The sequence below is a fragment of the Gobio gobio genome (assembly GCF_949357685.1).
Source record: "Gobio gobio genome assembly, chromosome: 6".
Lineage (NCBI taxonomy): Eukaryota > Metazoa > Chordata > Actinopteri > Cypriniformes > Gobionidae > Gobio > Gobio gobio.
Window position 1 is genome coordinate 8,548,060 of NC_137102.1, and position 24,175 is coordinate 8,572,234.

At 38.3% G+C, this 24,175-nt stretch overlaps 1 protein-coding gene across 2 annotated transcripts in view; it reads left to right on the top strand.

The window, feature by feature from the left end:
• The first annotated feature begins 4,203 nt into the window (after nucleotides 1-4,203).
• Nucleotides 4,204-24,175, top strand: part of jph1b (junctophilin 1b) — a 29,439-nt gene continuing 9,467 nt past the window's right edge. The window contains exons 1-3 of one of the 2 annotated variants that reach the window (XM_079819261.1): nucleotides 4,204-4,914; nucleotides 8,382-9,144; nucleotides 23,634-23,752. In XM_079819261.1, coding sequence (XP_079675387.1) covers nucleotides 4,536-4,914; nucleotides 8,382-9,144; nucleotides 23,634-23,752 — 1,261 coding nt within the window. In that variant the 5' untranslated portion in view covers nucleotides 4,204-4,535. The remainder of the gene's footprint in view (nucleotides 4,915-8,381; nucleotides 9,145-23,633; nucleotides 23,753-24,175) is intronic. The other variant, XM_079819262.1, reaches the window with a different exon arrangement.

The window sequence follows — 24,175 nt, forward strand, 5'->3', positions numbered from 1 at the left end:
GTAAAACTACTTAAATTGGATAATGACCAACTTTATAGAGAAACAGCGTAGGGAGATAAAGATCAAAGACAGAAAGAGTATTTTATGTGCCTCATTGTATCTGTATATTCATATTAGTACACTCTCCAAAAAAAGAGGACAAAATTGTACCTTTTAAGGTACAAGTGGCCGTCACTGGGGTGTTTTTTGTACCTCTAAGTCAAGGGTAGGCAAGTTCGGTCCTAGAGAGCTGATGTCCTGCAGAGTTTAGCTCCAACCCTACTAAGCCGTATAAAACTCATGGCTCCCAGCATGCATTGCAGCATTAAGTATGTCACCATTGTTGAGATTCACATTGTGATTCTTGATATCTGTGTGCGTCTAAACATTTTTTCTCCCTAAAATGTATTTAAAAATCAGAATTCAGAATGTCTGATCTGTGGCAAGAAAGTATTGTTGGTGAATATTATTTATTAATATTTTTAGTCAGTGATGAATTAGGCAAACATTTTTCTTCCTGACAGTTTTTGTTTATAGTTTCTTTTGATTTGAACATAACAAAAACCACAAACTCACATAAAGAGGCAAGTGTCAAACTGCCCAACTAATTGAAACATTGATCACCATAATGGTGACCAAATATTTTCAATAAAGCATCAACATCTAAACCTCTGTTAATTCTAATTAAGAGCTTGATGTCTTTCAGGGTTGGACCAAACTTGCCTACCCCTGCTCTAAATAGAGGAAAACAATGGTATAATTGTACCCTAAGGACCAATTGTGTACCTTTTAAAGGTACAGTTATACATTTTGTTCCCCAAGGAACAAAATTGCACCTCCACTGTACCTTTTTTTTTTTTTTTTTTTGAGAGTGTACATGTGTGTCCACAGAATACATCAAATCTCAGTTTCACACATGGCAAAGTCCATGCCAACTGTACAGTATCAATTACATTGTTTTAGCAGGGAAAGAAAACCACTCAAGCTCTTTTACTGTTTTTCTGAGAGAAAATCCACTGCAATATGCAAAATGGCATGCAAAAATGTCATGATAAGACTATTTCATATTATTAAACTTGCCTCTTGCTTATCTTCAGCAATATTTCTTTAGGCACAAAGGAACGCAGGCACTTTGTGGTTCGTTTCTCCTACAAAGACACAGTGCGAACGGGTGGCTTTATCTATAGGGATATAGTTTGGCTTTGCAATGCACTCTGGGACATACTGGCAGCCCTGGTTTTGTCTTTGTTCCATCTAAGTGCTTAGCAAGTGTTATGGTTGGCTTGCTGTTCCGTTTCCCTCCTGTTTGAGGCCTGAACTCTCTGCAGTGCCCCCAAACAAATACAGAGGACCCAGCCTTTGTGAGAACCACCATGAACTACTGCCTGGAGAGGCACGAAACAGGTCTTAAATGACCAGCTGGTGCGCCCAAAGTGCTTTATTTTGTCAGGTGGCCATGTGTATAAGAAAAATATTGTATTGGATAACCATGTTGGCAACTATTGGATAACCATGATGCAACCGAATAGATCCTGGTGCGAACATGAAGCCAATGTTTTATAAAAAGTGATTATAAATTGTCATGTTTGGTTTATGACGCAAGGAAGAATCATTCAACTGTTCTGCTGTAACCCTCAACAGAACAGAACAAAACAAAACTGATATGATATTGCATAACAATGTTCTTATCCTAAAATAGAGAGTTGTTAACTTAACTTTACTATCTCTTGCTTAACCCATTAGCTTTAAGTGTATGAATCTGTACTGAGTTTTATTTGGGAGTGGCTCTGTCTCTGCTTGTTTATTTAAACACAGCTGCTGTTTGGGGCAAAAGACATTGACATCCTAACCACGTTTGCCCAAATGGAACCAGCAAGAGGCATACTTTACTTCATATAGTACCATTTTTCAAAATGATTGAAATTCGGACATGGCAATAAACCAAACGTGTATTTAGAACCAATGGCTGCGTTCAAAATGAGGCATAAGAGAGGAAATATGTATTTATAGGTTTTCATACTTCATAAAAGAGATGAACTGTAACAAGTGACATTTTAAGTGTATTCCAAACGCAATGGGAAATGTATCAAGCACACACTGACACCTCGTGGTGGATTATGGTAAAATGTCCTGAAGCAAGATTTTACTTTTCTCATGGGCCATAAAGCAATTATTTTTAACAATTAAATAGCAAAACAGCTCACATTGCTCAAATTTGTACATTAATACATGTGGTAGATTCACCTAATACTCTATTATAGCTTCTTCCGATAGGCTATTTATAGGCTTATGAATGTCATAGCCTATTTGTCACACAACTGAATCTTGACTGAATTCCTACCGAACTCTAAATAGTAAATAATTTAGTATTTGAATTTAACTGGGACACACACTGTATATCCAGAGCTTCGAGTTAGTTCGAGACCGTAGAGACATGAAGGATGGACACCAGAGGTCGCTGTTTGCATTCATTGTTCCTCAAAATACATTGTGAGATTTATTTCATAGCCTACGCATTCACACCTGTTACTACAGGCGTCAGAAAATACAATAGCTAGCAAGCTAATTTCAATGTAAATCAATATATTCGTTATTTTCTGACAAGTTATCTATCCGACAAGTATCGACCAAATCTTGTAACTAAACTTAGCTTTAGTTAAGTAGGCTAACTTACTGCAGGGGTAGGCTATGTACTTCTGCGTTCATTGTTTTAGCGTTGTTGTAAAATACTGTCCACATGGATCAGTGTTTCTATTCTGAGGACGGGATGACGTTCTTTGTCACCTTTCGCATGGCACACGTTCATTCATCTTTCAGCAAGTGTCTGACATCCTCTGAGCATTCATACAGAAATTGCAATCTGCAGGGCGACATGCTGCAGAAATGTGTAGCCTCAATGACTTTGATACCACAGAGAAATTATACATTTTCAGTTGCCAATCACTAGCACCACTAAATCCACTCAGGACAAGCGTGGTCACATCTGATCATAATAGTATCCGGCCAATGTTGTGACAACATTACCAATGTTTTCTTTAGTAGTCACAATAAGGTAAGCTGCATAATTATAGACTTAATTGTGGACTAAACTGGTCTGACTCTTGGTGGGAGGATTTAGAAACAATAAAAGTCTATTCCAGATCCATAAATCACAAGGTCCTCTTGCAGCCCATTTTGTCACAGCGAAATTTATTATGAAATTTGCTCAACATAGCTGTCAACAATGTGATATCAAAGCTTTGACACATAAGCTGGGATATGTTTGACTGGTCTGTTTACAATTGTTTATGTCTATCTTTATGTCTGTCTATCTATCCATCTATTAGTCAAAGCCAGCAAAGTTGGCATACAAACAATTAGCTAATCATGTTAATCAACAAATGTAGCCTGTGCTCTATACACTCTAAAAAAAAAGGTTCTTTATGGCACCAAAAATGGTTCTTGGCTCGTAATCATAGGGGAACCTTTTATAGTGCTATATAGCACCAATTTTGGTGCTTCAGTGGTTCTTCAGCAGTTCTTCAGAGGTTCTTCCCCGGTTCTTTGACTAAGGTGCTATATAGCACCTCTGAAGAACCGCTGATGAACCACTGAAGCACCAAAATTGGTGCTATATAGCACTAAAAAAGGTTCCCCTATGATTACGAGCCAAGAACCATTTTTGGTAACATATAGAACCTTTTTTTTTTTTAGAGTGTATTGTAAAATACATTGATAAATAGGTGGCCAAATAGAAGGCAAGCTCAAATTAATAAAATAATAATAATAATAATAATGCTATAACATATATAAAGACATAATGAAACATAATTTTAGTATTCATTTGTGGTAAATATGAATGTGCATTGCCTTGTAAAATATGTTTCCCACTGTAGGCCTATATTTGAAGATTATTTTATTAAAATATAATTATTGTCTAAGGTATTTTTTTTACAGTCAAACAATGTTTTTTCCTTTTGTCTGTTATAATTAATAACATTACTTACAGTGTGTTACCTGAATAAAATGAATACTTGATATTGCAACATCTTTAAATTAGTGAAAAGTAGGCTATTTGAAAGAAATTGGTTTGTTAAATGTAGGCTAATAAATAGCCCATGGAAAGGGAAATCATTTAGATATTTAATGGTCCTATTTCTGATCAAAAACTAAAACTTGCACCGTTCCACCCACCCAAAATGTGAAACGATGTCAATGTGGTACAACGTGAGGGCGGGCTCTTAGGACTGACGTCATCAGCTGGGTGTCTCTCGCCCGGCTTTGGGCTCCTGTCTCCTCGCTCTCTCCCTCCCTGTGAAGCGAACAGGGGGGAGAGGATCATTAAAAAAGCCAGGAACGGCGACAGTGATAGCGCCTGCGGCTCCGGCGCCTGTGCGCGATCCTCCAACACTCGCACCAATGCGCGCGCTCACCCATCTCCACCAGACACCACCGCATCACACCACTGCGCCCGCAGTCTGATATTTACCCCCCCATTTTATTTTTGTTGTTGTTGAGCATCCGACACACGAGCAGCCATCGAGACGCAGACACTTTCATTTCAACCCTTAATCTGAATGACGGGCGGACGGTTCGACTTCGACGATGGCGGCACTTTCTGCGGTGGATGGGAGGACGGAAAAGCCCACGGACACGGCATCTGCACCGGCCCCAAGGGCCAGGGCGAATACTCCGGGTCCTGGTCCAACGGGTTTGAGGTAGTCGGGGTGTACACCTGGCCCAGTGGGAATACATACAAGGGCTACTGGGCGCAGGGGAAGCGGCACGGGCTCGGCGTGGAGTCCAAGGGGAGGTGGCTGTACCGCGGGGAGTGGAGTCACGGATTTAAGGGTCGCTATGGGGTTCGCCAGAGTCTCAATACACCTGCCAGGTATGAAGGCACATGGAGTAACGGACTGCAAGATGGATATGGGGTCGAGACATACGGAGACGGGGGTGAGTTCAGCTAAACATCACTTGACCTATTTAATGTTCTTTAAAGTCTTGTGTGTGTGTGATGCTGCTGCTGCTGAGTGAAATCAGGTCTCTGTTTTGTAATATAGGCTATCATTATAAAACTAAGGCCTCTTATGCAGGCTATAATATAAGGATTCTTTTTTTTCTTCTTCTTGTTTCGTGAAAGATCAAAGTAAGATTGTGTCTTGAGTTATTTCCTCCGCCTGACTGTTAGATTTTGCCCATAAATCACGGTCTACAGATTTATGAAGCAGTTTGTCCATGCAGTTGAGTTGATGAATGGCATATAACTGGACTGGTCGGCAGAAGTTGCTCACAGAGGTCATGGCTAATAATAGTTACATCTGCAACATGTCAAATGAAAGTTCTTCTAACAGACTTAGTGGACCAGCATGCTCAAAAAAAAAAAATTTGCAAGACATTTTAAGTGCTACATGAACATGCGGTGCCATTTCAGTCGTTGGAAGTTAAATAGGAAAATGGGCATATATTTAAATGTTAAGTTAAAAGTGTGGAATTGTCCACCTGTTAATTTAAATCACTTGTTTGTACACTTAAAAATACAGTGGCAGTGTTGCACGATTTACAAGTGGCATTTTGGTGGCTGTACATTTCCCAGTTCATAAGCATACTGTATCATTAACTAATATCATGCTCTTTATCGTAAAATAAACTGATAGCCTAAATAGGTGGGAAAATAGAAGGCAAAATCAAAATAATCAATAATAATGCTATAACATTTGCAACATATGAATTAGGAGACAACAAAAGCATACATTGAATATTGTTAATATTATACAACTTTTATTCTCAGAATAATTATTATGTAAATATATACAATTAATGTTTTTCCTGCAGCATTTTTACTTTTTTATCTGTTATAATAATTAATAACAGTACTTACAGTGTATGTTACCTGAATAAAATGAATACCTGATATTGCAACATCTTTAAATTAGTGAAAAGTATAGTCAACATTGGTTTGCTTACATTAAACAACATTAGGACTCAAATAACTTAAATTATATTGCACAGTGCATTATTAAGTCTTTTAAGAAGAAATTTAAATCGAAGGTAATGTGATATTTAGACATGACTTTGGCAAGAACCGTGAAGTTCTCTTGAAATGTGGTGGCGTCAGAGAGCTGGGCCACTGTTGAATTTATGAGGCAGGGTCACACATTACCGCTTACTCATAACTCACTTTCATCTTCTGCAAAAAGTAGCTCAGCTCTGCTAGGCTGCTGAGACAGTGCTGTGCACTGGATATATACCATAAGTCACTTCAATAAGCCATTTTACCTGTTATTTGAATATTAACTTCTCAGCATTGCTGCTCTAGCGGCAACGACATATGCAGAATCATAAGGAATGAGTGGATAAATAGGTAAATAGGAGTTATGGTTGGCTGGAGCCACAAACTTCACAACGGCTCAGATTACTTCCATGTGTTAAAATAGTGCTGGCTCTGCTGTTGAAGCTGTTAGGTCTGACAGGTCGGCATATGAGATATAGGAGGGAGAGCTGTTCACTTCGTCACCTCACCGTCATTACGCGGATAAGATTACACCTGTATATTACTAGCCTGACGATAATGTATTCACTTATAATCTGATGTTATTTTATTTATGCACTTTCACGCTTTGCATATTTGCTGAAGGTCAAATTAAAAAACGTTTGACCTAGACATGGTGGTAATGGGGAAAAATGTTGTGTATATTGAATAGTTCATGCATGATCTGTTCAAAAGTTTGGGGTCCGTAAGGTTTTTATTCAGCAAGGGCACGTTCATTTGATCAAAAGATATGATACACTAGATTTATATTTCAAATAATTGAACTTTCTATTCGCTAAAGAATCCTGAAAAAAGTAAAATATTAAGCAGCACAACTGTTTTCAACATTAATAATAATAAAACATTTTTCTTAGCACTAAATCAGCATATTAAAATGATTTCTGAAGGATCATGTGACACTGAAAACTGGAGTAATGATGCTGAAAATTCAGCTTTGCCATCACAGGAATAAATTACATTTTAAAAAATATATAACACAGATATTTTAAGTAAATTGTGATAATATTTACTGTATTTTTGATCAAATAAATGCAGCCTTGGTGAGCATAAGAGCCTTCTTTCAAAAACATAAAAAAATCTTACCGACCCCGAACTTTCGAAATATTCCAATCATGCTTTCTGATGGTAAATTGTTCTTAAAGGATTAGTTCACTTTCAAATAAACGTTTGCTTATAATTTACTCACCCCCTTGTCATCCAAGATATCTATGTCTTTCTGTCTTCAGTCGAAAAGAAATGAAGATTTTTGATGAAAACATTTCAGGATCTTTCTCCATATAATGGAAGTCAATGGCCTCCAAACGGTTCAAGGTCCAAATGAGAGGTTCAGTACAGCTTCAAAAGGGCTTTAAACCACATCAAACGGTACCAGGCGATCAATAAGGGTCTTATCTAGCGAAATGATCGGTCATTTTAAAAAAAATAAATAAAGTTTACGTTTTATAAGCACACTATTACGTTGAAAAGGTCACGCTAAACGCAGGCGGAAGTACCGAGTCAGTGTTTACAAATGAGCGGAAGGAGGACCGTATCCACATATTCAAACGTCTTTGCGCCTGCGTCTAGCGTGACCTTTTCAACGTAATTGCGTTTTACGTAACGTCACGAGCACGCATCAATGAACAGAGCAAGGTGAGCACTTGTGCTTATAAAACTTAAACTTTATTTATTTAAAAAAAAAAATGACCGATCGTTTCGCTAGATAAGACCCTTATTGATCGTCTGGTACGGTTTGATGTGGTTTGAAGCCCTTTTGAAGCTGTACTGAACCTCTCATTTGGACCTTGAACCGTTTGGAGGCCATTGACTTCCATTATATGGAGAAAGATCCTGAAAGGTTTTCATCAAAAATCTTAATTTCTTTTCGACTGAAGACAGAAAGACATGGATATCTTGGGTGACAAGGGGGTGAGTAAATTATAAGCAAACGTTTATTTGAAAGTGAACTAATCCTTTTAAAATGATTTATTAATTAGTGGATGCTTCCCTCCAACAAGCTGTCATTATGTCTTTTAATAGAAATAAAATAAAAATATTTTTAGGATATAATGTATGAAGGTCTTTGATTAGAACTTTCAGCAGTTTATTAACATTCACTAATACTGTTTTCAGTATTGATAGAATGCAAATAAATAAAAAAACATTTTTATTTGAATTATTGAAATGTATTTAATTCATTATTCAATCTAATTAGCTTGGAATATTGTGATGCCTCAATAATAATAATAATAATAAGAAAAATCTAAACATTGCTTAAAAAGCATCAAAGCACCCAGACATGTTAGTTTCCCTAGTGTTTTCTTTTGTATGTAATCCCTGTATTACGTGTTATGCAATATCTAGTCTAAAGTCTCTCTAATCCCTTTGCCAGGTACATACCAGGGCCAGTGGATGGGTGGCATGCGACACGGCTATGGCGTACGTCAGAGCGTGCCCTACGGCATGGCCACCGTCATCCGCTCCCCGCTGCGCACCTCTCTGGCCTCCCTCCGCAGCGAGCAGAGTAACGGCTCAGTCCTGCACGACCACATGTCCGACAGCCCTGCCGGCACCCGCGGTGGCTTTGTCCTGAACTTCCACAGTGACAGTGAAGTTGGCTCCGGCAAAAAAAAGGGCCTCTTCAGGCGGGGTTCGCTGTTCGGGAGCCTCAAGCAGCTGAGGAAGTCAGACTCCCGCTCCTCCATATCCAGCAAGCGCAGTTCGGCGCGAAGTGATGCCACCATGAGCCGCATAAGCTCTAGCGACGCAAACTCCACCATTAGTTTCGGCGATGGGGAAGTGGCAGACGAGTACATGCCGGCTGAGGACAACGTGGATGCCACCACGACCGAGTCATACTTGGGCGAGTGGAAGAATGACAAGCGGAACGGTTTCGGTGTCAGCGAGCGCTCCAATGGGATGAAATACGAAGGGGAGTGGATAAACAACAAACGGCACGGCTACGGGTGCACGATATTCCCAGATGGGACGAAAGAAGAGGGGAAGTACAAAAATAACGTTTTGGTGCGTGGTATCAAGAAGCAGCTTATTCCCCTCAAGAACACCAAGACGAAGCAGAAAGTAGACCGTGCCGTTGAGGGAGCCGTAAGAGCGTCTGCCATTGCCCGAACAAAAGTAGAAATTGCCACCTCAAGGTTAATACTTCCTCCAGATCAATCCTACACCACACTGTCAATTTACGAAAACATCTTTATCTCTTTCTGATCTCCAGAGGTGGACAGTAACTAAGTACATTTACTTGAGTACTGTACTTAAAGGGTTAGTTCACCCAAAAATTAAAATTCTGTCATTAATTACTTACCCTCATGTCGTTCGACACCCGTAAGACCTCCGTTCATCTTCGGAACACAAATGAAGATATTTTAGTTGAAATCTGATGGCTCTGAAAGGCCTCCATTGGCACAATGCACTGTACACTCTCAAGACCCTTAAAAGGTACTAAAAACGTCGTTACAAAGTCCATCTCACTTCAGTGGTTCTACAATAACTTTATGAATCAACGAGAATAGTTTTTGTGCGCAAAAAAAATAAACAACCACTAAATAACGACTTACATAGTGATGACCGATTTCAAAACAATGCATCATGAATCTTCGAAGCGTTATGAATCAGCGAGTCGAATCATGATTCAGCGAGTCGAATCATGATTCGGATCGTGTGTCAAACCGATTCAAACCGCTGAATCGACTCACTGATTCATAACGCTTCGAAGCTTCATGATGCATTGTTTTGAAATTGGTCATCACAATATAAGTCGTTATTTAGGGTTTTTTTGCGCACAAAAACTATTCTCGTCGCTTCATAAAGTTATTGTAGAACCACTGTAGTGAGATGGACTTTGTAACGACGTCTTTAGTACCTTTTATGGGTCTTGAGAGTGAACAGTGCATTGTGCCAATGGAGGCCTTTCTGAGCCATCAGATTTAATCTAAAATATCTTCATTTGTGTTCCGAAGATGAACGGAGGTCTTACGGGTGTCGAACGACATGAGGGTAAGTCATTAATGACAGAATTTTAATTTTTGGGTGAACTAACCCTTTAAGTACACTTTTTGAGTATCTGTACTTTCCTTGAGTAGTATTTTTTCTGGAAACTTATGACTTTTACTTCACTACATTTGAAAGACAAATATCATATTTTTGTGCAGACAGCCTATCAGTAATCACTCTTGTAGGATCACATGAAGCTCAATGATTTTTTGAACACCAATCAATTGATGGCAAAATAGAAGGCGGCAGTTCCCAGACGCAGTGCGCGCAACCATGGTCATACTTAAAAGTTAAAATTAAGAAGAGCAGACGTGAATAAGTCCGAAAAAGTGCGACGACACAGAAAGTTGCCTCTCAGATGCCAGACCTGAATTTTAGTTCTACTAATTCTACTAAAATCTTATTATAGACTAAAACTAAAACAATTCAGATGCCTAAAATGTTACAGTAAAAAAAGACTATGACTAAAACTAAATCAAAATTTGCTGTCAAAATTAACGCTGGTATGAAATATGGTTGGTCAAATGATTTTTATAGATTTACCCGCCAAGTTGCCATAGCCTTGTGTATACAGCGCTAACGCATAGGTAACGTTCGACAATGATGTTAGTTAGCATGCAAAAACGTAGTTGGGCTAATAATGTTAACTGAAGTCCTTTCAGAAATGTTTTTTTTACATAATCCTATCAAATAAACACAATGTAGAAACCTTTCTTTTCTAGTATGATTTTGACTTTGATAAGAGCTTTGTAACTTTTAAGCAAGTATTTAAACGAGTTAAGTATTAAATGGAGCATGACTGGCTTAAACCACCATTGATGGAACAGCGTGCATTCATACAACAATGCAACAATAATAAAATAATGCGTTCACTTTTACTTTTGATACTTAAGTCATTTTAAAAGCAAGAACTTCTGTACTTTTACTTAAGTAAAAATCTATCTTTACAACTTTCACTTGTAATGGAGTAATATTTAACCAATAGTACTTTTACTTTTACTCAAGTAATGGAGTTGTGTACTTTGTCCACCTCTGCTGATCTCTTTATATTGCACACAAGACATACGCTTCCACATCCATCTAACAGTGTCGCTCACAATAATTACATTCCCCCAACCAACATGGCCCATGCGTTCTGTATCCCAAGCTGTAAAGGAGCTAAAGGCTGCTCGTTCGCCCTCATGTGAATGAGCGAAACGCAGCGGGGAAGTGACCGGGCAAACAGGCAGGCAGCTATTGTGCACCAGAGCCCCGTTGAATAGTCTGTTTGCATGAGTGCCATCACATGCCCCTCGGCCATAGCTCTCATGCTGATCACATAATCAATGCAGAGCCAACAGGATGTACTGAATGAAGTCACAGAGGAATCGGGGGGTGCCAGTCGTAACATTTATAGTCATTTAAAAAATGTTTAGAGCAGTGCTTTTATGCATTACTGCTCATTATGTTGATTAAGCATACACGTTCCTAAGAGAAGTTAAGCACAGATGTATTACAGCTCAGAGGAGATGCTTATGTAACTTCGTGGTGGAGTGGGACGTGTAAATCAAATGGCAAATGTGTTTTTAAAGGCGATGCTGCTTCATACCTCTCGGGTTGAATTACCTTCAGGTCTTTTTATATCTATCATATATAACACGTAATTATCGATTAAGTCACGTGGAATGATTAAGGGAATATTGTTTTCTAAACAGCATTTTCCCACTCCAGAAAGCCACTAAAACGTCCTTTTTTTCTCTTGTAATTCATCGACGAAGCTGGCTAAAGGCACACATTGATTTCTGCAAGTGGAAGCAGGTTGTGAAGATCACAGTGTGTTAAACAGGAACTCAATAATGTTGTTGTGTGAGCTGAGTGGTACCTCTGATTCATGTAAGGACATGCGAGTCTTGGTGCTAGTGCTGGTTTTGATTCTGAAGGAGGAAAAATGTCTCACGTGTTTAGTATTAATGTGAAGTTCTTTCAATTTGAGACACACGTTTAGTTCTTTTCCTCAAACATTTTTTCTTTCTCGCAAAATGCATCAGAGAGTAGTAAGAATTACAACGTTATGCTTGATGGTAAAAACCAAAAATGAACATTTTGTCACTATTTACTCACCCTCATGTTGTTCTAAACTCGTACTGTATGAAATCAGTGAAACACGAAAAAATGCTGGGTAAAAAACAACCCAAGTTGAAAATGGACAAAGACAGAAATTGGGTTGTTTTAACCCAGCATTTCTGGGTTAATACAACCCAATCGCTGGGTTAAAATGACCCAATTGCTGGGTTAAAACAACCCAATTTCTGGGTTAAAACAACCCAATCGCTGGGTTAAAACAACTCAATTTCTAGGTTAAAACAACACAATCGCTGGGTTAAAACAACACAATCTCTGGGTTAAAATGACCCAATCGCTGGGTTAAAACAACACAATCTCTGGGTTAAAATGACCCAATCGCTGGGTTAAAACATCACAATCTCTGTCAAAATGACCCAATTGCTGGGTTAAAACAACCCAATTTCTGGGTTAAAACAACCCAATCGCTGGGTTAAAACAACCCAATATCTGGGTTAAAACAACCCAATCACTGTGTTAAAACAACCCAATATATGGTTAAAACAACCCAATCTCTGGGTTAAAACAACCCAATCTCTGGGTTAAAACAACCTAATATCTGTGTTAAAACAACCCAATCACTGGGTTAAAACAACCCAATCGCTTGGTTAAAACAACACAATCACTGGGTTAAAACAACCCAATTGCTTGGTTAAAACAACCCAATTTCTGGGTTAAAACAACCCAATCACTGTGTTAAAACAACCCAATATCTAGTTAAAACAACCCAATCTTTGGGTTAAAACAACCCAACCACTTGGTTAAAACAACCCGATCGCTGGGTTAAAACAACCCGATCGCTGGGTTAAAACAACCCAACCACTTGGTTAAAACAACCCAATGTCTGGGTTAAATCAACCCAATCGCTGGGTTATAACAACCCAAACACTGTGTTAAAACAACACAATCTCTGGGTTAAATCAACCCAATCGCTGGGTTATAACAACCCAAACACTGTGTTAAAACAACACAATCTCTGGGTTAAAACAACACAATCGCTGGGTTAAAACAACACAATCTCTGGGTTAAAATCACCCAATCGCTGTGTTAAATCATCACAATCTCTGTGTTAAAATGACCCAATTGCTGGGTTAAAACAACCCAATTGCTGGGTTTGTCCATTTTCAACCCAACTCGTGTTGTTTTTAACCCAGCATTGTTTCATTGATCTGGTCTTAGTGGTCAACACCTCGCTGACGATCAGTGCCTACTAATCTGCATTTGAGTCAAAGCAAAACTTAATATGAACCACTTTTGTGATGCTTTTGCGTTATTTTTAAAGCACGAAAGCTCCAGGCCTAATTCTTTGTAATTTCAAGAGCAACCAGTACATTATTTCTCCTGTTTTGTTTAATGAAGGAAAGAAAGTCAATTGAAATGTTAATAGTGAGTAAATAATGACACAGTGTTTCTTTAACAGTGTAACTTTAGTGTTACTTTATTGTGTTTTTCCAGCTTGAACATTCTGCTTAGCTCGACTAATGCACGTATTTACTTCTTCTGTCATCACAAAAACCGTGTCCTTGTCCTGTTCATTCATTACCACGTGCTTCTTTCTGATAGCTGAAAGAGTATGAATTTTAATGAAATCTGCTATAATGAGACTTCCACAGTCCGTGTAGCTAATGAAATAGTAATATGTCCCAGGGCTGCTGGATGAATAAAATATCTCAGTGCCTTTGAAGATTGTTCGGGAGAGAAGTGATAAGCACTGCGAGGGTTCAGGGAATGGGCGGAGAGTCAGAGAAGGCTTCAGATTGCCTTGAAGGAGTCTAGAATAAAATAGAGAGCGAGAGAGGCTTCTCAGGCCTGTGCTCTCTCACATGTGTGTACTGTGTGTCAGCACTGAGCCTGACTAAATAAGGCAAGGCAGGAGCTGGCTTCTCAATCGCTGACAAGAATATAGTCTTGCAGCCGTCACTGATACAGTAGCCAGTCTGCGTCCTGTTATCATCTGTTAGAGCACTCCGGTTTAGTGCTGTGTGTGTGTGTGTGTGTGTGTGTGTGTGTGTGTGTGTGTGTGTGTGTGTGTGTGTGTGTGTGTGTGTGTGTGTGTGTGTGTGTGTGTGTGTGTGTGTGTGTGTGTGTGTGTGTGTGTGTGTGTGTGTGTGTGTGTGTGTGTGTGTGTGTGTGTGTGTGTGTGTGTGTGTGTGTGTGTGTGTGTGTGTGTGTGTGTGCGCGCGCGTTTATCCTGTTAGCACAGACTTTCTTTTTAACCTGCCAATCATAATTCCTGCCAAATAATAATAGTTACAACAATTATTGCAGCTTTAATTTCATTCAATAGTTTTTGTTAATGGCAGTGATGAGGAGACTGGAAACTATGATATTTAAGTGGAAACGATTAAAAAAAAGTTGATTTCATGAAAGATTTATGCAAATTCATAGATTTGGTCAAGGCTTTAATGGGCGGGATTAACCATCTTCTGTTTGTCCTCACAACAGTTTATGTAGAGAAATGTTTCCTTCCATGGAAATCTGCTTTATACGCTCCATTTAGTAGTGGTTTGTTAGCATCAAATTCATTTTGCAAAGTTTCAATAGGCACACATATGATTATTTGACTTTTTAGGCCTGTCAAAGGCAACGGTTTAGCATTTGCGATTAATAAAATATGCTACCATTTCAAAGTTTGAGGGAGGATTTAAAAAAAAATGTTTTTGAAAGAAGTCTTCTATGCTCACCAAGGCCATTTATTTAAACAAAAGATATTATATAATATATACAATAAAGGTAACACTTTACATTAAGGTTACATTAAGGTTTGTTAATGACTAATAACTCATTTACAAATGCATTATAAATCGTTGATAAGCTGTTATAACTGCATGTATGTAAAGGGTGACTTTAAACCAATGCCTGCCAAATAGTGAGCCATTTTTAACTCACATGTTATATAAATGCTTAATAAATGTATTTATTCACACGTATTTAACTCAAAACCCGATTCCTGATCATGATGCAGCAAAAATAGACTATCACAGTGAGACTGAAGGGTGTTGTATTTGTGTTTTTCTCATTAATATCTTATGACCACCAATGTTCCTTACCAGAGGTTACTGTCTTACCCATGATATTCCACAAAAAGCTCATGATACCTAACTACAGCAGTGTATAAAAACTGATTTCTTGTTTATCAAGATGAAATTATCAAACTGGTTTTTGAAAAAAAAAAGAGCACAACGATAACTTGATGAGATATTGATAATTAATATTTTAATTCCAATATTAGTTAATTGTGAACCTTAATGTAGGGTGGACACTTGCGGACCATTTTTTACAAACATTTATAACTTGTGAAAGTGAACCTTAATGTAAAGTGGAAACCTGAGAATCTGTTTACTTCAGGAATCAGGTATTGAGTTAATAAAGTGTGAATAAATAAATTTATTAAGTATTTATAACATGTGAGTTAAAAATGGCTCACTATTTGGCAGGCATTGCGTTAGTCACCCTTTATATACATGCAGTAATAACAGCTTATTAACGATTTATGATGCATTTGTAAATGAGTTATTAGTCATTAACAAACACCTTAATAAACCCTTAACAAAGGGAACCTTAATGTAAAGTGTTACCAAAATAACATCACTTTTAACCACTACAGGTATGGGTATATGAGTCAATGGCATGACATGTATTTTTTGTGTCCGAATTCATTATTTTCCTAAAAAGAATTTTTATAAATACATGTCATATGTCAAATTGATCTACAATATTTCCTTTATAAGAAACCCTTTTAATTTTTTTGAAATTCAATTGACTTTTTGAGTTGTGGTGTTTGAAAGACCATCCGAACTTACAAGCAGAAGACAAAGCTGCAATTATAAGGTTCATTTTCTCAGTAGAATTCGTATTCAAATGGTTTGGCATGATTTTGCGTTAAATTCCTTATAAATGAGGGAAAACAGTAGCCTGACGTTGTCATACTCAATTCTAGTCAGAATATGAGTCTGATACTGCTCCGTTGGGCTGTGATTATGGGGCGTGTTTCAACCGAACCAGGAAAGACCTCAATTGGATAGACCTACAACCAATCAGAGCAACTGAGCGACGCATAACGTTAGTTGTCAAATGTCAACAGAACTCAACTGCACTGTGTTGCCAAGTCCGCGGGTTGAAGCGACCCCAATTATGTGATATTTAGACCCAGCAACCCTGCCAAACAAGGATTAGGATTAGAACAAATTCAAGCGCTCTTTGGTGACGTGAATGCTTACGTTACTGTTTATCATCTGCCCATCATCGTCTAAAGCCCGCCCTGACAATTTGATTGGTCCGAACAGCTTCTGGTCGGTCATAGTTGCTCCATAACGGATCAAGTCCAGACTGAACTTCCCGAACTCAAATGTTGTGGGCGGGGCTAAGTTCGGGTGGCATCCAGGCTAGGAAAACAGTGTATCAGTCCTATTTCAAAACTATTCTATTACTTTTAAAAAATGTCAAAGTCAGGGAGAGCGACCAACATAAAAATGCCATTTTATGCAGTATTACTTTAAGAAAACCATGTGACAGCATTTGACATCACACATGTTAATCACCCTCCCATAAATATTAGATAATTTGACATTTTTGAGTAATGATGAGGTTGATTCAACTTATCATGTCAGGTGGTATGACCCCTGGAAAACTATGAAAATGTGCATATGAATTGGACTAAAATGGCAATACATAAAGAAAGGGAAAGGGAATTTACCATGTGATGTGCATTTTAGACACTACAAGTTTTCAGTAGTGCTAAGTACATTAAATGTATATTATTTTAAATGAATATATGGTCGCACCACCTGACATCTTCTGGGTGGTAAAATCTGAAATCTTGTTTAATAATGAATTAATGCTGTCTTCAAATATCAATATAATATCAATACGACTCAACACCATACCTTTTTTGGACATAAAAAGGCATTTTAAAACTGTTTTGCTTAAAAGTATTTATTTTTTTGTCTTAAAAACCTTATTTGTCATTGACCAACATATGTATGTATTAACTAGGGTTGCAAAGTTACCAGAAACATTCCAGGATTTTTGGAAACTTTCCAGGATTTTTTGGAAATTTACCAGAAATTACCAGCCCCTTTTGCAACTCTAGTATTAACTGAAGAAAAATTATGAGATTAGTATCAATACATTTTTTTTTTTTAGCAATTTGCAGCCCTATAATGTGTATATGAATTACCAATCCGGTCCGGCACATCAGTGGGAATATCATATAAACTACCACTATAAGAATATGTACAGAAATGCCTATTTGCAAAGTCTAACTGACGGACAGATCAGAATGGAGACACGTGTTGAGTTGCTGTGAACTCAAGCTGGGAGGATGTGCTCCTTTTCACATCTTTATCTGAGCTCTTGTGTGTGATAGAGTGGGCGAATGTGAGGAGACACTGCCAAATTAAAACCCTCAGAATTTCTGCAAGTGCTCCATCTGTCGCCTAGGAGATGTTCTCTGGCTCAGACTCCAAAGAATATCACATTAGGTCCATTAACGCCAAGAAGGTGCTGCTTATTACGTGGCTGACAAATAGAATGTAGATACTCTCTTAATATTATATTAATATTATACATGTCTTGTGTGTGTAGAGGAGCCATGCTAAATAGTTTGGAATTCTAATCAGTAGTAAGTAGTAATATATTTAAAGGGACAGTCAAAAAAATAAAATTCTATAATTTTTCACTCAACCTTATGCCATTTCAAACCCATATGCTGTCATTATTTTTGGTGGAACACAAAAATCACCTTAAACAAAAATGTCACCTAAGTCATACAACAGCATTACACAGAGCCCCTAAAGGAACATGGGAATGGAAAAAATATGAGATGGAAAGGGCAAAAAATGCTCTTGTGCTCTCTCGCAAATGTTTTGCATTTCTGAACAGACCAAAAATTAAGTACATTTTCACTGATTATCTTTTTTTACTAAATGTTGATGTCCTTCCAAATGCATACATGTAAATACTGCAACATAAGTAAATAATGACATTTGACGATTTCATATTTGGTTAAATTATTCCTTTTACAGGTTTCATTTCCCAATACTTTTTGGAGTCTGTACGATTTTGTTTTTGAAAGAAATAAGAGCTTCTAGCCTGGATGACAGCCAAACTTAGCCCCGCCCATTCTGACTAGAATCTGAGTATGACGACGTCAGGCTACATATGCTCACCAAAGCTGCATTTATTTGATAAAAAAACAGTAATATTGTGAAATATTACTATTTAAAATAACGTTTTGAATATATTTTAAAATTTTATATATCCCTGTGATGGCAAAGCTGACTTTTCAGCATCATTACTCTTCAGTCTTCAGTGTCACATGATCCTTCAGAAATCATTCTGATAGGCTGATTTGGTGCTCAAGAAACATTTCTTATTAGTATCAGTGTTGAAAACAGTTTTGCTGCTTTTTTTGGAAACCGTAATACATTTTATTCAGATGAATAGAAAGTTCAGTAAAACAGCATTTATTTGAAATAGATTTTTTAAAATTTCTTTTACTGTCACTTTTGATCAATTTAATGCATCCCTGCTGAATAAATGTATACATTCCCCAAACTTTTAAATGTTAATGTAACTGCAACAGTAATGCTGTTCAAGCTAAAGCTAGCTCTCAAGACCCAGCTAAAACTAGTTTTAATTTCGACCCGAGGGGGTTAGAGAAATACAAAGGCCCAGTGAGATAGATGGATCTCCTCAGGAACTGATATGTGCTGTGCTGGGCTGGTTTGGGCTAAACCATAATAAAGCATTAATCTCGCTCTCACAGGGCATTAGAGCTGCTTTGCTCTATACAAGCGCCAGACACTCAGTATATTTGTTTTAGCACTACAACACCGTGGCATGACTCTCTAAATCAAGCTTACAGTATATCTTTCTCCTATTTAATGTTTCATTTATCACCATTATTGCAATTCTCAGCAGAGGACCAGTGTCATATATCGCAATTATACTGTATGTATATACACTGCCGACCTTATTAATCAAGCGTTGTTTTTTAGAAGGAAAGGAGAAGGCTGGATGGTTTAATTCATTCAGCCGGAGCTTTATATTCAATTTAATTTATTCGCACACAGCTCTTCTTGCAATGTGGATCGACTTCGGAAGATACTTTGTCTTGATGCTTCATGACAACTTGAGTCCTTAAGAGCCAGCTAACACTTTATGACTTCATTCATATTAATACTAACTTGGCCTGGTAAAATATTGGTGCAAAGAATAAAAAAATTATAATAAGAGAAGATGGCATTGATATTCATATTTTGCTCTGCATATGTGATGGGAATTTTTAAGTAGGCCACTGCTTAAAAGAAGAACATTATGTCTAATCGTACAAACATGGTCACACTAGATGAAATGTTTAAACCTTTTGGTGCTCATGGCACTGTATATCTGTCTATGGAGGCCTTTTACTGTAACATACTGTACATCTGTATACAAAACTCCCTCTTCACTGACTCATGCATACATCCTCTTGACAAGTGTTAATCCAATGGGTTATTTAAAGGTCCCATGGCATGGCATTTTTCTATTATTTTATAATGTTTCCTGAGCTGTACTTATATTGTTAGTATGACTTTTACAGAATAAAATGTCATAATTTAGAAATAAAAGGCATTTTTTCTATACTGCTGTTTGCCCTGTGGCTGAATGCCCTGCTTCAAGAGGCGTGTCTGCTGTGAGACTTCAGTAAAAACACCCACTGTTGTGATTGGCTGACATCTTTGCATTTTATATGAGCGGAGGGGGCGTGGTTTATCGAGGCACGAGCAGGCACGAGTCTGCCAGGGAGACGGATGGACCTGAGTTCACTTCACATCAGTTCTCAGCATGTCTGAACTGTTTTAGTTACAGCATATACTTTAGGTTATTAGTCTATTTCTAGTCGGAGGGACTGTCACTCATGTCAGAAAGTTAGTAACTTTAGTAAATTATGGATCAGCGCTGACTGGAGACGCGAACCGTTTAGAACGATTCAGTCCGATTTGGTGAACTGATTCGGTTCACTAAAAAGAACTGGTTCAAAAGAAAGATCGTTCGCGAACCGGACATCACTAACGTACCAGAGACGGAGCTCAGCGATTGCTAACAAAGTTATTTATAGTAACTACTGAGTTATGAGAGCGCTGTCAGTCAGCGCGAGTTTATTGTGTTTGTATCTGAGAGTCACACCGAGTCCGTCTCTTCATCATTATTCTACCAACTTTGTAACACATGCAAAGTACCATTACAGCTGTCGAGATGAACGAGTTAAAAGTAAGTGTTGATAATAGCATTATTTTTAAATTAAAATAAAAGCGTCAGTGACGCGCGTTGAGTACACAGCGCAAACAAAGACACAACAGCAGTAATCGAATGTAATCCAGTTTATTGTGGGGCTAGGCTGGCTAGCCCGGATATGCTCAAGCTTACCCCCCTTCTGCTTAATCTCACGCCGCGTTTGGTGCCTCCGCTGTGGGCCAGATGCAGTACTGTGGGTCGGGGATGTTGAAGGCCGAGCTTCGGCGTGTGTGAGGTTTATCTCTGCTGATGTTGAGCAGAAACTCATGACTGTATGCACATTTTAGAACCGATAGACGCGACGAGGACGTACAAAAACACTGACTCACAAGATATAAAACACGAAAACACCATTCTGTCTGGAGAGAGAGAAGCCGCATTGTGTGCACGGATAATAAATAATTAGCTACACATCAGAAATCACTGATCACAGATCAGAAGGAACTGAAAAAAGACTTCTGTTTTCATTTGTACATCCAAACACTGAGAAACTGCCAGCGTTCACTCGTTCACAAGCAATGATGCAATGATCTCTCGACGAGCGTTTGCATGGGCGTGCCAGATTCTCTGGGGGGAGGAAACCGTGCCTGCTTGGACGTCAAACCAGGAGACTTCAGGATTGGCTAGTCTGGCCTGTCATTTTCTCAAAGGCAGAGAAAGACAGCCACAACTCGGTTTTACACCGATCAACATTTCTATCCACTTGGGGACAATATTCAGGCTAGGGGAACTCATATTAATGTTGAAAAACCTCATAAAATGAAAATTTCATGCCATGGGACCTTTAAGGCATTGTTGGGCTGATACAAAATACTAACTTGTATTTAAACGTTTCATGGATTAAATATGGAGTAATTTGCTGGAGTAATATTCACAATATATTTACAAGGCTCCAAAAAACTCAGAGATGGTTTGATCATTTATTTGATTTGAGCTTTAGCTGCAAAACAAGTGTTTAGGGTTGTTTGAGAGTGTTTGGAGAGCTTAGAGACTGTTTAGTGAGTTTAACTCGTTCAATTCAAGACTCAAGATTTGAGATTCAAGATTTGTTTGTATCATTACTCAGAAATGTATATACACTCACCTAAAGGATTATTAGGAACACCATACTAATACTGTGTTTGACCCTCTTTCGCCTTCAGAACTGCCTTAATTCTACGTGGCATTGATTCAACAAGGTGCTGAAAGCATTCTTTAGAAATGTTGGCCCATATTGATAGGATAGCATCTTGCAGTTGATGGAGATTTGTGGGATGCACATCCAGGGCACGAAGCTCCCGTTCCACCACATCCCAAAGATGCTCTATTGGGTTGAGATCTGGTGACTGTGGGGGCCATTTTAGTTCAGTGAACTCATTGTCATGTTCAAGAAACCAATTTGAAATGATTGGAGCTTTGTGACATGGTGCATTATCCTGCTGGAAGTAGCCATCAGAGGATGGGGACATGGTGGTCATAAAGGGATGGACATGGTCAGAAACAATGCTCAGGTAGGCCGTGGCATTTAAACAATGCCCAATTGCCACTAAGGGGCCTAAAGTGTGCCAAGAAAACATCCCCCACACCATTACACCACCACCACCAGCCTGCACAGTGGTAACAAGGCATGATGGATCCATGTTCTCATTCTGTTTACGCCAAATTCTGACTCTACCATCTGAATGTCTCAACAGAAATCGAGACTCATCAGACCAGGCAACATTTTTCCAGTCTTCAACTGTCTAATTTTGGTGAGCTTGTGCAAATTGTTGCCTCTTTTTCCTATTTGTAGTGGAGATGAGTGGTACCCGGTGGGGTCTTCTGCTGTTGTAGACCATCCGCCTCAAGGTTGTGCGTGTTGTGGCTTCACAAATGCTTTGCTGCATACCTCGGTTGTAACGAGTGGTTATTTCAGTCAAAGTTTCTCTTCTATCAGCTTGAATCAGTCGGCCCATTCTCCTCTGACCTCTAGCATCAACAAGGCATTTTCGCCCACAGGACTGCCGCATACTGGATGTTTTTCCCTTTTCACACCATTCTTTGTAAACCCTAGAAATGGTTGTACGTGAAAATCCCAGTAACTGAGCAGATTGTGAAATACTCAGACCGGCCCGTCTGGCACCAACAACCATGCCACACTCAAAATTGCTTAAATCACCTTTCTTTCCCATTCTGACATTCAGTTTGTTCTGGAGTTCAGGAGATTGTCTTGACCAGGACCACACCCCTAAATGCATTGAAACAACTGCCATTTGATTGGTTGATTAGATAATTGCATTAATGAGAAATTGAACAGGTGTTCCTAATAATCCTTTAGGTGAGTGTATATGTAAAGACAAGAAAACAGTCCGGTTCAAAAGTTTGGTTTTTTTTCACGTCTTATTTATGCTCACCAAGACTGCATTTGTTTGTTCAAAAATACAGAAAAAAAACTGTAATAATGTGAAATATTATTACAATTTAAAATAAGTGTTTTCTTTTTTATTATATTTTAAAATGTATTTTTTTTCTGTGATTAACAAAGCTGAATTTTCAGCATCATTATTCCAGTCTTCAGTGTCACATGATCCTTCATAAATCATTCTAATATGCTGATTTAGTGCTTAAGTATCATTTCTTATTATTATCAGTGTTGAAAACAGTTGTTCTGCTTAATATTTTTGTGGAAACCGTAATGTCTTTTTTCCAGGATGTTTTCCCAAATAGAAAGTTCAATAGTAAGCATTTATTTGGAAAATAAATATTTTGTAACATTATTACATTATGTCTTTACTGACACTTTTGATCAATTTAATGCATCCTTGCTGAATACAAATATTAATTTCTCATTGATGATATATTTTGAATGGTATATTAAACACTATTTAATACTTTTAACACACTTGGTGTTTATCAAATATTATCAAAAGACTGAAAAAGCTTAAATTATTGTATATTTATTTTGCTATATTGCTCAGCCCTATAGAAATTCGTATATTTACAGAGGACAGTCCTGTACTTTTTCCGCATTTTTATGAACAATTATCTCTATTTTAGCACCATTCGCTTCTCTTGAATAGGAAAATGAAAGCAGTATACAGTATAGTAACTTGTTTCTTGTTAATGAATGCATCTTTGTGTGCTTGTTGTGAGCGGCGCTGTGGACTGTGGCCATGCAGCCACGGCAGTGGTGGTGACTGATAGTGCCAGGGGCAGTGTTAAAATGATGTACCCTTCTTCCATATCTTATCTTCCAAGCAGTCTGACTCCAGCTCTGTGTCTTTGCTTTACCCAGAACCGCACACGCCAGGGCCAAAGCAGAGGCAGCTGACCAGGCCGGCTTGTCTGCCAGCCAGGACTCTGATATCGCCAGAGCAGTGGCCAGAGATCTGTCCCCCACCTTCCATCAACCAGGTATCCCACCATCCACGCAGACATTTGTTTTCTCTCATGCATACGCACACGTTTTCTACGCCCTTTCACCCCTCCATAATTACTCCCTTTGTGTCCTTGTCTTTGTGTCTGGGTCAAGTGTCTCTTTTTTTGCCTCACTGTCAAGCAAAGAAAAAGAGACCAGATGCAGTTGCAAATGAGTTGTGAAGGGGAGGAATACCATTTGCATAAATTATCCACTGCTTCTCTGAGCCCAGCTCCAACTGCTTTTAATGCCTGTAAATTATTTAAGAAAACATCAGGGTCAGGAGGTGTATGTGTGACAGTGCCTGTATATTTTTATTAAATATCATTTCATTTTTATCCTAACCAATGGGTACGCAGTGGTGGACAAAGTACACATCAAGTGCCTGAGTAAAAGTACAGATATTCTAATAAAATATT